This window comes from Rhinoderma darwinii, chromosome 4 (assembly GCF_050947455.1).
Source record: "Rhinoderma darwinii isolate aRhiDar2 chromosome 4, aRhiDar2.hap1, whole genome shotgun sequence".
In the NCBI taxonomy this organism is placed as follows: domain Eukaryota; kingdom Metazoa; phylum Chordata; class Amphibia; order Anura; family Rhinodermatidae; genus Rhinoderma; species Rhinoderma darwinii.
In genome coordinates this window covers 296,473,511-296,491,368 of record NC_134690.1, presented here as the reverse complement: position 1 = coordinate 296,491,368, position 17,858 = coordinate 296,473,511, and the positions used below count along the sequence as shown (strand labels likewise).

General features: G+C 42.9%; 1 protein-coding gene across 4 annotated transcripts in view; it reads left to right on the top strand.

Annotated features, from left to right (window-relative positions):
- KMO (kynurenine 3-monooxygenase) overlaps positions 1-17,858 on the top strand; it is a 339,922-nt gene that overhangs the window by 162,874 nt on the left and 159,190 nt on the right. For all 4 annotated transcript variants that reach the window (XM_075864352.1, XM_075864350.1, XM_075864353.1 and 1 more), the window contains one exon: positions 12,483-12,570. In XM_075864352.1, the coding sequence (XP_075720467.1) occupies positions 12,483-12,570 (88 nt within the window). The remainder of the gene's footprint in view (positions 1-12,482; positions 12,571-17,858) is intronic.

Genomic DNA, 17,858 nt, shown 5'->3' with positions numbered 1-17,858 from the left:
TTGCTTGAGAGGCTCTGACAACGTAAATTGGCTCACACTTGGAGATTCCCCTTTTGCCTTCAGGTATGCCGTGCTGGGAGAATGCATACACTCCAATGTCACGGGGACCTACCAGCCTTTACTGTGGTTTTAGAACTCCCTCTGACCACAGCCCCAAAATGGCCCACCGTTCCAGAAACACATATGGATGCTCCTCCTTGTCCTCAAAGGGTACCACAACAAAGAGACCGAAACAACCTCGCTAGCCAACCATCACCGTCGACCTCTGGTGCTCTTCCTTCTGCAATTGATACACCATAATGCTTCCCGGATATTGCTAGGATACAAGGCAGGCCCGGCCTCATATATCAGAATTGAGCAACTCTTCACCTAGTGACTTCTGCACATAATCGTAGGGAGGTCGCTCACGTCCACTTGCCTCTTGACAGACTTTATATTGTCTATCCCAGACTTTACCTACTGTCTGATCTATGATATCTGCTCACCTACCCTACAGTTCTGTGGGAGCATGTCTACTGTTCAACATACTGACACAATTAGACCTTTTTCTGTTTCTCTTACCCCACCTCTTCATCCTTATTGGCTATTCTTAGAATTGATCTATATTTGTGTGGGTTTAGTGATGTCATGTGGGAATCTATCTTATACCTTATGTCACGAAGGGTCGTGGACCCACTGGGCCGTACCGCCTTGGCGGTAAGGCAGCTTGCCAACAGGGAGCAGGTGAATGTCTATAGTCCGTATAGGTACCCGTGGCAGCTCAGACAGCAGCAGGGCAGGCGTGGCTTGGAAAAGGCAGCAGGTAGACGTCAGGCAAGGTGAAGCAGGTCAGACGTGGATACAGCTCGACACAACTTTGGCACAGCACAGTGCTCGACAAGGATGGTACGGAAAACCAAGGAACAGGAACAGGTAACACACTAGGAGGCCATCACATAGACAAACTAGGGAACACAACAACGCTCAGGCATAGAACTAGGGGGCTGGACCCCTCTTATAGTCCAGGGTACTCACAGGTCAAAGTTAATCAACGAGGTCCAATGCGCGTGCTGCCCCTTTTAAGAGCGGAAACTAGCGTGTGCGCGCACCCTACGGGGTTCGGCTGAGGTGAGTGGCCACGGCGTCTCCTGAGGAGGCTGGGGCCAGCTCTTGCTGACTCGTGGCTGCGGCTGTCAGGGGGGGGGGGAACGGAGCTGACAGCCCGCAGCTGCGGACATTACACCTTAATCCTTTACTTCTGACAGCCCATAGAATATGTGCAGATATATATTGTTAAGATTTAGTGTGGTGTATTTTTTTTTCCCCCATTGTGGGTCCTTCACTAAGGCAGTTCTGCATGCAATGGGGGACTGCATATGTAAAGTGGGTGTTTAAATGGCCGAGCTGACATTGCCGACTTCTATGGTTGACAGTGCCCTAGATTTGACCTATTGGGACTGGTGGGCATATATAGTTTAGACTTATATATATTCAATATCCCTTGCTTTTCATCTTACACCTGGCCATAAGTGGGCACACACAACATAGTAAATGTTCTATAGAGGGTGCCTTTACAAATTCACATACTGGAGGAAATGAGAGATTTGCACCCCTCACCCGATAATATATATGTGCACTGAGTATTTTATCTTTCCGGTAAATAGAATTCAGGAGCAGCATGTATTGTCTATTCCCTATCGCCCTAGGTTTCATATAGGCCCATAGTTCTTGGCCTCTACATACATTAGGGGTTGACATTTTCTGTTAGATTCAGGCTAGCTGAACGTTGTGCCCATCACAATATCTATAGCAATGTTATGGTGTATATTTTGTGACAGTCTTTCCCATTTTGTAAACTGGAGGGCTTGTTGGGAGTTTCCAAATCCCTTTTATCTACTACCGGGCCTTGTCCTCTAAAAGCTCTGCAAAATAGGGAGCACTGGTGTACTTATCTGCCTACATTGCCTATTGCCCTTTCATGTTCATGTTTATATTCTCACAAGTTGCCTTACTGAATCTGGTTAACACAAGTTATTTTTTAGACGGTTGTGTAGTGGCTGGAGGGGGACTCCTCTGTAGAAAGCCCCCTCTACTGGTTAGATTGTGGGCTATTTTTTTTTTCCACAGCTTACGAGGTTTGACCCTACCTTACTGGACTAATTCTGAGGTGTGGTGAGTCTTTCCATTTGTGGTTGTGTAGGTAGCACTTCTTCTTCTATTTTTCTCCTCCCCCCCCCCCCTTTTTTTTTTCTATTCTCTTCTTCCGACTCCTTTTTTCCTGTGCTGATTCGTAGAGTATGTCTCCTTTAAACTTTTGCAACTTAAACCCAGGGGGCATGAATATTCCACAGAATTGCGGTCAAATTTTATACAAATGCATATACAGAGGGCTGATATTGTTTTTTTGCAGTAGACACATTTCCAGTCTGAACTTGCTCCCACCATGCGTGACAGATATTATACCATTTGGTTCCACAGGATAAACCCTTCCTCCAAATGTAAAAGAGTTTTGATCGCTATCCATAATGCTCTACAATACAAAGTTAAAGAGAAAATATGTAACAAACTGTTTACTGTAGCGAATTGGTATCTACCTAACCAGGACAAAGAAAAGAGAGTGTGAGCAGCACAGCAGAACAAAAGAAGCCTCAGGGCCCAGATGGGTGCCGACCTCCAGGGATCTGACTTTTAAATCCCACAATGTCCAAACAAGAAGTTGAAAAGAGAGGCAGCACGCCAAACAGAAGTCATCAAAAAAGTGGATTTATTCTCCCATCAGTGCAGTAAACAGTGCAACGTTTTAGCTGCACAATGCAGCCTTTGTCAAGCATCAATATACAAGTGAAGCATAGACTTTTATACGCACCCTTATGGGTGGGATTACAAAAAAAATTAACAGTGATCAAAATAAAGTACATAATGTCAAATAGTTTAAGACAAACAACACTGTCCTAATGGTAGTTCAAAGGGTTCCAGTAACAAATGAACAGCGGATCAAAGGTACTAGAGGATAAAAGTGCAAAAAACATTACATCCCTAGACTGTGGATATCACCTGTAGTCATTAAGTATTTAAAATAGGTGTTAAGTATTCAAATGAACCTGGCACTCAACAAAGCATCGCTCCGCTGATAGCTGATGACAACCTAATGTCGTATTATGGGTGAAAATGAAATAGTTGAAATCAGCTATTATTAATGTCAAGGCTTGCCTGCAAATAGATATACTACAAATAGACTATGTGGCACTACATTGACTACAAAATTCAAAACCAATGATCAAAGGTTGTCAAACTACAATGTCTCTTGGGGAACACATCGAGGCTGCCATCTTTAGCCATTGGTGTTTATGAGAAATTTCCCAAAACGCCTGTATTCATATAGGAAGCTTGGGAAGCTCCATGTTAATCCACTATTACCTATCTTATTAAGGTTTTCTAAAACCACGCTCACAGGGGCATGGTCTGATATTATAATATCATGTACACACGTCTGGGAAATTTTGCTCACAAGTTCCTGTGTTAAAGGGAAGGTGTCACGAAAAAAGTTTTTTTTATATGTTATTGCTTTTATTATGTCATTAAAATAAATGTTATTTGTGTTGTACTTTTTTCTTTTTTTCTTTCTTTTACATCTCTATGGGGGCTGCTATTTTTTTTTTTCATCTCTGTATGTGTCGATTAACGACACATACAGAGATGGAATACGGCACATACATCCCCATAGAGAATGCGAACGGGAGCCATTCCATTCAATATAGTGTACGCCGTCTGTGTGGGAACAGCGCATGCGCCGCTTACACACAGTCCAAAAGGTAGGTCTTCAGCAGAGCGACGTCCGGCGCCATTTTCATGTGGACCGGAAGCCGCGGCCGGACAGTAAGATGACTTCTTCCGGTCGCGGCAACCATCCATATGTTCAGAAGCAAGGACAGGGTGCGGAGGCAGCGACAGCGGCGGCAGGAGCAGTTAAGTTATGTTTGTGTATGTGATGTGTGTGTATGTTCGTGTTATACTGTGTGATTACCACTGAATCCTCCTACACTGTGCATTCGCTCAAAAAATGGCAGCACACAGTGTAGGAGGTTTGAACATTCAACCCCCTCCTTTCTCCTGGCACTAGCCAGGATAAAGGAGGGGGGATTGTTTGAGTACACTAGAGCGAGTGTGTCTTCTCCAATTTTGCAGCATAAAGCAATGAGGTTGCTTTACCACATGCCAATGCTGCAATTTTGGGAATTTCTCCCTCTAGTGACCAGCACATGGAAATGTTATAAATTAGAATCTAATTTATAATATTTCCTGACTTGTGAAAAAATTAAAAATTAGAACAATGTAGAATCATTTATATACTAACTGTATCCTCCATTCTCATAATCTCCTGAATTTTGCTGAACCACATAGCAATCGATGGATGACGAGATTGTCTCCACAGCGCAGGAATGCATGCGCTAGCTGCATTCACCAGATGGCGAACCACTGAACGCCTGTACGTAGATAATGGAATATTGCACAGATGGAGCAGGAAGAAGGCTGGGGAACATGGAAGGGGAAAGTCCGTAAATTTGGAGATGCGCCACACTTCCGACCAGAAGTCAGTCAACTTTGGGCAGTCCCAAAAGGTGTGTAAAATCGTGCCCACATGCTCGCCACATCTCCAACACAACGGAGAGACTGCAGGTATCGGTGTGTGCGGTCTGGAAGGCACTCTATACCATCGCGACAAGATCTTAAATCCTGCATCCTGGAACCTGATAGCCATGGAGGATTTATGTGTCATAGCGACACATTCCCTTTAAGATATAATCCAGTCTTGAGAGGGATCCATGCATCGCCGAGGAAAAGGTGTATTCTTTAGTATCCGGGTTGAAGACACTACATACATCTGTCAGTCGGGACTTTTTTGTCATTTTCTTAAAAAAATTGTTTTTAATCGCATAGTTTTTGTACTCCTTTATCCATCTGTGAATCCATTATCGAATTAAAGACCCCTGCTACAATTTTAAACAGTGTTGTATCTGTCTCAATCCACTTCTCCAAAAGAGAACAAAAATTCCCCTATTGAGTGCATAGATATTATAGATAAGTATTTTAACACCAATTGCCAGTTTGGCTTTGAGACCCCTTCGCTGCAGATTTTCTTCAATTTTTACTATCTTACAGTTTTTATGTATCCATAATATTACTCTGCCTCTTCTCCTTGTTACATGGATCCCTCTCGCCTGTCCTACCCACATTCTCTCCATTTTCGTAATTTCTTTTTCGGTCAGGTATGTTTCTTGCATTATCTGCCTTCAACCTATTCAGCTGTCTCAATACTTTGTCTCTCTTCTTTGGGGTAGATCTACCTTTAACATTCCACGATGCTACTTTTAATCCTCCCATTAACAATGATTTTTACGTTTTACCTATCTTATTTTTGCAAGGTTGCCCCCCCCCCCCCAAGAAAATGTTACCGTCCTGTAAACTTCCTTTCCTCCCTGTGTATCCATCTTTCCTATTTAACTTCTAATCTACGATACACATTTCTACTCTTTACCAGTGGTTTTATATAGAAAATACATTTTATCTAGAGAACATCAATTTATAGAAAATAAACAAACAAAAAAACCCTAGTCTCTTCCTATGTTTCTCTGTATCCAAGTGTTCCCTCCATTTTCTCTTTCCCCCTTTTATCCATCCTTCCCTCCCTTTCTCCCTCTTATATTTCTATACAAATTTATGTTTACAATTCTAACTTTTTATCTCTTATTGTATATGTATCCCTCCTGTCTCCCCTTCCCTTATTTTTACTCTTAAAACTTCCTCCCCTATCTTTCATAATTTTGTGTCTTCAAACCGTGAAAAATGTGTGTCTCACAATAATCCTTTTTAAGAAGGGGTCCCACCCTCATAGTGAATGGAAGGAGCAAAGAAGAAAAAAAAACACTCCTCATTTTCTATATACCCCTAGGCCATGTATTTTCAAAAACAAAAATATGTATTTTTTATCTAGCCCGATTCTTCTTATTTATCTCATTTCCTTATCCCCAGTTCAATATCCTCATTCAATGTGATCATAGGTCTCATGTAAATAAATTTTAGCCTCTTCTTTTGAGGTAAATTGTATAAAAGTTCCATCATTCTTTTGGATTTTCAAAGTTGCAGGATAAATTTTATTTCCCTTTTTATCATCAAGGTACAGAGATCTGATAATGCTCTCCTTTTAACTAAGACTGCGGTTGAATATTCTGAGAAAATGAATTAAGATTTTGTTTCCATCCAATTTCAAACTTTTTGCTTGTCTGTAGTCTCTGAGTAAATGCGTTTTATCATTGAAATCCAGTATCTTAGCGATGACAACTCGAGGATGTGGTTTTTCTTGATCTCTGAGTGGTCCTATTCTGTGCACTCTTTCTATTCTGATTTAATTCTGGATGCCTAATTTTTCCAGTATTTGTTTCATCACAAGATGTTATTGGAGTATGATTCTGGCATCCCCACGTTCCTTATGTTGTTCCTGCATGATCTGTTCTCTAGATATTCTAATTTCTTTAAGAACTCATCTTTTTTGCTTTTTTAGATTCTTGTAGTTTTATATGCATGGATTCTATTTCATCCTTTAAAATGGTGACTCTGTTCCATCTCCTCCGTTCTATCTATATGATTTTTCTGTTCTGGTTTAAATCTTTACTTTTCTCCTGTAACAGGTTTTCTACCATTTCCGTTAGGGATGGTAGTAGTTCCCCCGCCACTGCTTTTGCCATTTCTTTTATACCAAAAGGCATATTTAGAGACTGCCCTTCATCTACTGGAGGATTAGGCTTGGTTTTCCCCATTGGGGATTTATATATTGCAACTTTTCCTGAATTTCTTCTCGCTTCTTGTTCCATTGATTTAGGATGTTTAGCTATTTGAAGGCCTTGGGGCATGGTCTCCCCTTTATTAACAGCACTCAAAATAAGTTTCAGAGGATAAATCTTGTTATCTAATTTGACACAGTTGTCCCCCTTAACTATATGTATTACACAATATGTATCTGTTACATCCGTGTTTAAGTATGTTATTTTATATTTACAGCACATAAAAATGCATTTCATTCACATTACAGCCATAGATTGCCCCTTTTTGTTATTATAACTTATATAACATAAATCCTAGAGCCTATGCCTTCTTTATTGAGGTCCAGCAAACCCTGTTTTCCAGTAAAAAAAAATAACATCGAAATGCAGAAACGGTAATGAGAGTATATTGGAGTGGTTTCGCCCAGTTCCTTTTGTTTGCTATTCCAACCAGCGTTCCATCTGTGCAGTCAGCGTCTTTTCTTCCTCTGTTTAGTCTACCAAGTCTCTCAAGTAGTGGTGCATGAATAGGAGGGGAGGATTTCCTTGTTAGTAATAGTAATCCAAAAAGTTTTGCAAACTTACTCATTTTCTCTTCCTGCATGCGCTGTCTCTGTGGTGCTCTGCTGGACTGAGCTTGGCTGTATTGTGCTGTGTTATGCTTTGCACTCTGTGGAAGACTGTGCTGTGAACATCTGTGCCGTCCTGGACTAGATTTCCGGGCTCCAGTCTGGTTTCAGAGAGGTTCGTGTATCTCGCAGTTCGGCGTTCAGCCGGAGCTGCGCACTGTCACGTGGTTACACAGCAGGCACATGACCGGAAGTGCCAGGTGTGAATGTGAGACCCGCTGTTGATGGCGCTAGCTCAGCTTCTGAGCCCGCTCCATCACTGCCATGTACAGTTATGTGCTGTTGCGTTAAGTACCTAACTGCAGTGACATAACTGCACATGGCATGTTAAGGGGTTTAAAATGGTGATCTTTCCCAAAGTACTCTGTATGCTACAGTCCTCACCTGTCTATTTGAGACCAGTAGATGTTAAGTGCATTAATGCCCTATTTCACAGTTTTATACGGAACCATAAGAGACCTAGGGTGAGCAGGGCCGCCATGATGAATTTATGGGCCCCATACAGCCAAGATGTCTGTACCCCCCCCCCCTCCATTACCAGGGTTGGGCGATGGAAAGTGGGGTGCTCACGTTTGTACATTATACGCATTAACTGATTTTGGTGCTGATGTCAATTACAGTGAAGGAAACCATGGAGCAGGCAGTGAACGGTTAATGCTCTGGATTTTGTTCTAACGTATCTGACTGTATGGCATAATGTGGGAGACGTCGCCCGGGGAATGACCATGTGAAAAATCCTGAAGTCCCTGTCCATAAATGGACAGTGTTGTCAGGAGCTTTCCCAGAGCTGGAGTCCCCGGGCAGAGCTTCTACTAGTGTTCTGCCCAGGGACTCTGGCGCTGTTCCTGATATCCAAATACGTAAAGTGACGTCAGAAGCTTTGCAAAGCCTGAGTCCATGGCCAGGGAGTCGGCAACGCTCTGGCCAGGGATTCCGGCCCTGGAGAATCCCCTGACTCACTTTACATATATGGACAGTGATGTCAAGAGCTTTCCCAGGGACAAAGTCCACTTGTGATGCTCTGTCTGGGGACTCTGGCATTGGGAATCTCCTGACGTCAGTCCACATACTAATGCCAGGAGCGGTATATGTTTTTTTGTGGAATCTCTCAGGATGGAATAGCAACGTCTACTACAATATTCCATCCTTCAAAAATAAGGTAAACTGACGTCTACTAGCCTGACAGATGCTAAAAGGACATAATGGAGCCCTCTGAATTTTTTTTTACGTTGTTTATAGTGTACGCTAGGAGATTTCCTCTACAATAAATGTAGGGCAATAACACGATGTGAAGGGGGCATTAACCCCTATCCGCACGCGTAAGTAACTGTACGTCGTTGTGGGAGGTTACTTCCCGCACAAGGACGTACAGTTACTGAGTTTTTTCCGGTGCACACTGTCGGCGACAGCTTTTTTGACGAAAAGATTAAAAAGTTACGGCTCAGAATATGGTATCTCAGAAAATAATTTTTTTTATAGAAACGTTATTTTATTGTGCAAACGCTGCAAAACGTAAAAAAACTATACACATATGGTATCGCCGTAATTGTACCGACCGGCAGAATAAAGTAAAACTTAATTTATTGCGCACGGGGAACGCTGTAAGAAATAAAGAATTTAAAGCGCAAAAATCGCTGTTTTTTGGTCACCTTAGCTCTAAAAAAGATCCTGTGGGGTCAAAATGTTCACTATACCCCTAGAAAAATTCCTTGAGGGGTGTAGTTTCCAAAATAGGGACACTTTTGGGGGGATTTCCACTGTTTTAGTCCCTCCGGGGCGTTGCAAACCCGACATGGCACTGAAAACCAATCCAGCAAAATCTGCGCTCCAAAATCCAAAAGGCACTCCTTCCCTCCTGATCCCTGCTGTGGGTCCAAACACCAGTTTATGACCACATATGGGGTATTGCCGTAAGTGGGAGAAATTGCTTTACAAATGATGGGGTGCTTTTTCTCCTTTTATTCCTTGTAAAAATGAAAAAATTCTATGTTTCCAAAGAAAAAAAGGTGATTTTCATCTTCACAGACTAATTCCACTAAGGCGTTAGTCTATTTACACAGTGCGGTCAAATCAAATTTTTTTGCAAAATGGCAACAAAAACGTAATTTTACTGCGCTTTGACTATAGCCTAACAGCACTGTTTTACCATGTTTTGTACCCCTTTTTTTAATGCAATTTTCGTAATCACGGTAAATTTGCCGCGATTTTTAAAAAACTCCCCAAAACTGCGCCATTTTTGCTGTGATTATGAAAATCGCGGCAAAAAAACGCTAGGGAAACCATTTTAACATACTTTATTTAATCAAGTTATATATAATGAAGTGGGGTCAGGAGGAATGTGAAGCTGGATGGAGAGAGGGACACACACTCACCAGCTTGCAGGTCCAGTCGGTGGTGTAGAGATGGAGCTTGCTGGGGGGCGGGATCTCTCCACACAGAGCTTCTGCTTCCCATGCTGCATCTTCCCCTACTGTAAGACCTGATTTACACGAGCGTGTGCGTTTTGCGCACGCAAAAAATGCAGCGTTTTGCGTGCACAAAAGGCACTTAACAGCTGCGTGTGTCATCAGTGTATGATGCGCGGCTGCGTGATTCTCTCGCAGCTGCCATCATTTTGACATTCCGTTTGGATGTTTGTAAACAAAAAAGCACGTGGTGCTTTTCTGTTTACATTCAGAGTTTGACAGCTGTTGCGCGAACCACGCAGTTCGCACGGAAGTGCTTCCATGCGGCATGCGTGGTCTTCACGCACCCATTGACTTCAATGGGTGCGTGATGCGTGAACAGCGCACAAAGAAAGGACATGTCGTGAGTTTTACGCAACGCACTCGCGCTGCGCAAAATTCACACACTGTCTGCACTGCCCCATAGCCTAATATAGGTGCGTACGACACGCGTGAACAGCACGCGTGTCGCACGTGCGTATATTACGCTCGTGTAAATGATGCCTAAGTCCTCTCAGGGCCCCAGCGTTGGTTACTTCAGAGTAAGTAACGGGCCCTATTACATTGCAGGGTCTGTTCCTTTCTCCAAGCGACCAATGCTGGGGCCCTCAATGAAATGTGTAAAGTTGCTGAGAAGCGACAAGCCCTATTTTTCATCATTCTGGCCGGGCCCCTGACGGCAGTACCACCTGTACTGCCGTGATGGCGGCCCAGAGGGTGAGTCTGTGCATCTCTCAGCAATGTCGCAATAAAGGAGGTATCAACGATCACCAAATACATTTATACGACATGGCAGCTTAATTTACGGATGATTGGGGACTGGTTGACTGGCAGCTCACGTTTTACTGACCATATCTGAGACCAACAATTTTTATCACCCAATTCCCTAACATGTTTTCTACACGCCCCTTACTCGGCTTTATCAGCCAAATAACAGGCTAAATTGGAAATCTGGAAATTTTTTATAAATTTGTGTTTTTCACAACTAACACAGAATGTATCACCCTAATATACAACTGACACGAAGTACAATGTGTCACGAAAAAACGTAATCTCTGAATCTCTTGGATAAGTTAAAGCATTAAAAAGTTGTTTCCACATAAAGTGAAATGTCAGATTTGTAAAATGGAGCTCTGTTGGAAAGGTCAAAACTGGCTGCAGCGGTAAGGGGTTCACAAATATCATAGCCTCAAATTGTGTCAAATCCACAGGTATAATCTGCATTTCTTCCTGCATCATAGCCTACAATATGAATGTGTTTTATCTTTTCTGTGTATAATATCCATAATATATTTTTTTATGGTATATATTTCCCCAGGTTTGCTTTGGAAACCATTTTCACTTATGTCTTGCAGCGCTGTGACATTTATTGTTACCTTAGGGGAATTTAAAATGTTGTGGAGGACCTAAAAACACAACTTTCTTTTTTGTCTTTTTAATCTTTGAATTTTTTATGTTCAATTTTCGAAAGTATGCAAAGTTGCATGGTTTAAAAATATAAGCATAAGTAGACAACTCTGTACATCAAGTTATATGATATAAATAAACATACGGTATGCAAACAATAGAAAATTAATAGAACGGTTGGAGGATAAAACGAGGATGGGAATAATAAACTTTTTAACATGCATTCTTTTCTAATTCGACTCTGTCCCCACAACACTGGAATGTTGCATGAATCACATAGGATTTAATCTTGTATTTCGAGAAAAAAAAAGTGCAGGTGACCAAAAAATACAGTTGTGTTTTAAGGTTTAATAGCTCTGTTGACTTGCACTTTAAACACTGCCTGTCATGATGGATACTGAAAACCAAACTGATAATTCAGTTTTTTTTCCAAATGCAAAAGATCATTTTTAAATTGATTCCAATTACATATGTATGTGCAGTTTATATTATAAGAATCAAAATCAATTACCATGTCAAAACAACGTGCGACAAATTTCTACAGATGTTCCTGAGGACAGGGTGGCCAGTACTCTATTCCTAGCTGAGAAGTGGAACATGTACACATTTACTCTAGATTGTCTATTATTTGCACTTATCCCTGCCGAGAACCAGTAATCAGGTATTGTTGTTCTTAGGCTGGGTTCACACGACCTATTTTCATGCGTAATGGAGGCGGTTTACACCTCAAATTATGCCTGAAAACACGGCTCCAATACGTCGGCAAACATCTGCCCATTCATTTCAATGGGTTTGCCGATGTACTGTGCCGACGTCCTGTCATTTTACGCGTCGCTGTCAAAAGACGGTGCGTAAAATAACAGCCTCATCAAAGAAGTGCAGGACACTTCTTGGGACGTAATTGGAGCCGTTTTTCATTGACTCCAATGAAGAACAGCTCCAAATTACGTCCGTAAAAGACGCCTCGCAAAACACCAGTACATGCAATTACGTCTGAAATTACGGAGCTGTTTTCTCCTGAAAACAGCTCCGTAATTTCAGACGTAAATGCAGTTATCGTGTGCATATACCCTTAGGATCATGGGGATCTTAGTGGTTGAACTCCCAGAAATCAGATATTTATGGCATGTGGCAAATTGATGTGCATAAATGTCTTTTATTGGAAAACCTCAGTTTACCATTTTATTCTCTTGATTGTTCAACAGCTGCAGAAAAGTATTCGAACGTGAAGTTGCATTTTGAACACAAGTTGACTGGCTGCAATATTGACTATGGTACATTGACTTTTCAGGGGTAAGCAGTACATAATTTCCTATATTATGGTTTCTACAGTGATATTAAAGGTATATTTACACAGGGCAGATTTGTTGCAGAAATGTCTAGATGGGACTTGCAGAAGTCCATGTACATTCTGCAGAAATAGCCCATTTTGGATTTATAGATCTGCTTTAGGTCACACCATTATTTTCTTATCTTAAAGAGCTACCGTTACCTTTCTTTTTTTAAGAAACTTTATAATTTATAATACCAATATTATAAAATTAGAGATACTCCTCCTTAAACTAAGAAAACTAGTTACTAGTGACATAACATCAGGCAGTGTATCCCTAGCAACTGGTGAGTTCACATAACCTAAAAATATGTGTTCCCAAGATATTTTTCAAACTGTGGTACTAAACGGATTTACCTAAAAATAAATTTTTAGCGGAGAACCTCTTTAATTATGATTTAGCATTGTGCTTATATAATTAAGGAAACAGTCTACTTAAACTGAAAGGAATTTAAGGTCATGTGCACATGTGCAGTAGATCTGCCTCAAAGTCCGGATAAAATATTCCACAAGATAATCATGCAGATTTTTAAGTGGATTTTGCCTAATTTAGTACAGTGAAGCTGAAATCCGATTCAAAACATGTGGCGCAGTGGATTTTAAAATTTGCAGTGCACCCTCAAATCTGTGACTTTTACCCCTTAGTGCACCACCCACATTATTGGTGCCCACTTAGTTCCCCTTAAAATAATACAATTTATACTCACCTAGCCCCATGACGAACAGAGCAGAGCAGTTTACAGGCTTCTTTCAGTCTGTGCACTTGGTGGCAGGCCAAATGATGTCACTTCATTCTGCCTACCTGCATTGGTGTGCTGTCCTGAGTTCTTGGTGGCTACAGGCCCATTTAGACCTTCAGCCTACAAGAATGGTACCACAGCACAATGAATTGACATTATCACACCTGTCTGCCAAGCCACTGAAGAGAACGGTGGAGCTCCACAGGATGCAGATACAGTTGACAGTGGTGCTCATCCAGTGTTAGCATTTGAACCCAGAGGTTCCTGCGTCCCAGACAGTGGCTCTTCTTATTGAGCATTCTGACATATTGGACAGCTCCAGTGCTCAATCTGTTGTCCAGGTTCTTTTGATTCCGGTCTTCCTGGATTCCTTGAATTGATTGGTTTCACTCTTTTGCTTTGCTATAAAAGTATGACCCTTGCACTTCCTTCTTGCCAGAATATTGAGCTTCCTGCCTGTATTCTAGTGCATTGCTGCCGCTCTACAAACTGTTGCTACTCGTTTGTATACTGAACTTGAATTGTTTCCTGACTAAGTCTCTGCCTCATTCTACAACCTGTTGTCACTTGTCTGTGTCCTGAATTTGGACTATTCCCTCACCATGTCTCTGCCTCATGCTGCAACCTGTTGCTGCTTATCTATAACTTGGACTGTTCCTGATCACTTCTCTGCCTCATGCTACAACCTGAATCATTTATTGACCTATTTTTTGCAAAGTTTCAATTACCACAAGAAGTTGAAATGTCGCAAAAAATAAATAAAAAAATAGGTGAATAAATTACTGCAGTCACATTGGCTCCTCTGAGTGGAATGTGTAACCATTAAGTAAAAACCACCTCTGAAAACATCTTGTGGATAAATAAGTGGGGGTAGGCCACAGCTTTATTAAAATGGTGAAGAAAACTCGTCCATTAATTCTTTATTAACATGTTATAACTTACTTAGATGAATATCACCTCGCAAGCCATGCCACCGCTGCCGCGGTGGGCATGTCCTTGTTGGTCTGACAGGTGACTTGAATTACAAAATCTTTAAACTGGATGGAACAAGGTCCTTCCCATGACGCCACCGGACCCGGGTGTAAATCTACACCGAGCTCCAACTCCCCTTAGAGGAATGAACAGCGCCTGCTCTATGGCATCCTGCAAACCTGACAGGAAGATATCTAAACCAATGTCGGACAGGTGTACTCCGTCTTGTAACATCAGACGTCTATTATTGCCTTCTAGTTGCCGGTGGTGGATAACAACACTCCCCTTGGTCCTGATGTGTCTGGAAACCCTCGCGCTAAGCAGGCGTCGTGTTCTCCCAAAGATGCGTGATTCCTGGCGCCTTTCCAAAGAACCAGAGGAACCAGCTCTGACCACATAACTACCAGGTTAGAGAAAAAAGCGGGAAAGCTGTCAAAATCTGAACATATTACAGAAATTAAATCAGACATTCTAGTAGAACGAAAGGTCATTGCCACCAGTGTGTATAACTAAAACTGTGGGCGCCTTGTTTAATTTGGTAACTGCAACGACCTCCGGGAGTACCTGCATCGATTTTAAACCCCTAACACCTCTCCAAGACACATCTGCTTGTGTGAAACCTAAATTCAGCCTGCACAAGCGATACGAGGCCCTCTGAGCTGCCCAGTAAGTGTACGAGTGGCCTGGTTTCCAAATGCCTGCAATAAACAAAGGAGGGAATAAATCAGCAAGTTAATAAATGTGGGCATACGTAGCTCTTAAAGCTACCGGATTTCTACCCAACTTCATTACATCGCAGTTGCGCATGCCCGCCGCATCAGTCATAGTGGCCATGCCGATCCTGAAGAAATGTGTACTGAATTCAGATGGAGGGACCCCGACGGCCGCTAAGCACTTTTTGAAAACGGACAAAAACTGGAACTTGGATAAAGGCGATCCGTCGTCATGAACGAAAAAACTAAAGCCCGACGGACGAATCTACATATAAGTTTTTATAGCGTTGTCAGGGTAGAATGGAACATCTAAACTACATACAGCCAACCAGACACCGACGCCAAAGATATCAGTTTTCGAACAACGAACTCGCACTTTTACCATGTCATGAAAAGCAACTATGTCTTCAAATTATAAACCGGAAGGGCGAGTACGAGATTCCGAAACTAACTCCCCTCGCAAGGCGCAGAAATAGGCCAGCGAAAAGGCGGAGACAAAAAGCTTGGACTCAAAGGCAGATCCGCAAACCAATTGTTACGTCAACTAAACTATGCAATAATAAGCAAAACACCGGACGACGAGAGTCTACCGTAGTTCTCTCTTTCTACCCAACTTTTAATATCTGTGAAACTAAAAGCTTGGTGACGTCCTCGATGCACAGTAACTTTAAAGCAAACGCAACACCCGAAGTTTTCTTACCGCCGATGCAGACAAATCTCTTAATAGTAATAAACCAATGTAACTTAAAGTAATTCTGTAGGACGACTGAGGAGAAAGACAATGTGTAAAGTCTGTGGTCGCTGACCACGAACTCCTTCCATCCGGTCAACGCCTGTCTGCACATGCGGCCTGTCTGCACATGCGGCCGTCCTGTTACACAGTGACCACCAGGGTGCGCTTGCGAGCTCGGTCCAGCCTTGGAGCGCACACTGGTGTGAGATTGAGCGGATTGCTACCAGAGCACCCTGGACTATAAGAAGGGCTCTGTCCCTTTCTCTCTTGCATGAGCCTTGTTGTTATCCTAGTGTTTCTATGCAAATGGTCTCCTAAGTGTTTTCCAGTTCCCAGTGTTCCCCGTTCCTGCTACCTGTAACCCGTATCCTGTGCAAACCTGGTCAAGTGCCGTGTTTAGCTGAAGGCACGCTGTGCTGTGTTCCACGCCTGTCCTGCTACACCACGCCTGGCGCCTGCCTGCTGCCTAGTCCCAGCCGAGACTGTCTTGCTACTGTTTGAGCTACCACAGGTACACTATACGAACTAGAGACTGTGACCTGTGTCCTATCTGCCAGCTGCCATACCATCAAGGCGGTACGGCCCAGTGGGTCCACGTACCCCTCGTGACAACATGAAAGCCATTCCTTCCAAGTCTTACCATGGCCCGTCCATGTAGATGACGCTAATGAGCTTTGGAGGAGAGTAGACAATTGCTCACTGGCAGGTCCCATAGAAAGGGGGGCAAGGGCATCCTTCCTGGTCCACTAGAGGATGCAAGACCCTGAAACAAAGCCACTGAAATCGAGACAGAGCGTCAGTAACATCATTAAACACACCGGGTACATGACATGCCCTGAAAGCTAAATTGACTGATAAACACTTAAACACCATAGGTCGGAGCAGAGATAAAACAGGAATCGAACTAGAAATAAGTTTGTTAATTGACATGACTGCACTCTCATTGTCTAACCAAAAAAGGATACGTTTGTTCTTCATCTCTGTACCCCACAACCAATGTTCCCTCTAAGTCTTGGCAGCTCCTGAGTGGGGCAGTTATGGATCAGGGCAAGTCTCCATCAATGGGGGGGCGATCTGATGACCAAAAGTAATACCCCCAGTAAATGTTAATATAGCGTACTAAATAAGGGAATAGGAAAACTTATTTTAAATTAGTTTTAATTACTTTTTTAAATTCTATAATATTACAAGTACACCTGTAAAATAGACAGTTATAAACACCAATTCTTGGAATCCATCTCTTACACCACTGTCCCTGTAGATAGCTCTACACAGGCCCCTGTAGATATCGGCACACAGACCCCCTGTAGTTAGCGTCACACCCCCTCCCTCTTGATACTGCCACACACAGCCCGCCCCGTAGATAGCGCCACACAGCCCCTCCGTAAATAGTGCCAAACAGCCCCCCTGTAGATAGCGGCACACACAGCCCACTGTAGATAACGCCACACAGCCCCCATGTAGATAGTGGCACACCGCCCCAGTGAAGATAGCGTGTCACACAGCCCCGTGTAGATGGCACCACACACAGCCCCCTGTAAATAGCGCCACACAGCCCCATGTAGATAATGCCATACAGCCCCCTTGCATATAATGCCACGCAGCAATCCCCCCTCCCCTTGCATATACTGCCACACAGCAATCCCCTTTCTCTTGTATATACTGTCACACAGCAATCCCCCCTCTCCTTGTATATAGTGACACATGGCCCCCCTCCCCTTGTATATACTGCCCCCTCCCCTTGTATATGGTGCTACACACCAATCCCCACTGTATATTGTTCTACACAGCCCCCCCTTCCCCTTGTATATACTGCCACACAGCCCCTTCCCCTTGTATATACTGCCACACATCAATCCCCCCTCCCCTTGTATATACTGCTACACAGCAATCCCCCCTCCCCTTGTATACACTGCTACACAGCAATCCCCCCTCCCCTTGTATATACTGCAACACAGCCCCACTTCTCTTGTATATACTGCCACACAGCAATCACTCCTCCCCTTGTATATACTGTCACAGCAATCCCCCCTCTCCTTGTATATGGTGCTACACACCAATCCCCCCTGTATATAGTTCTACTCAGCCCCCCC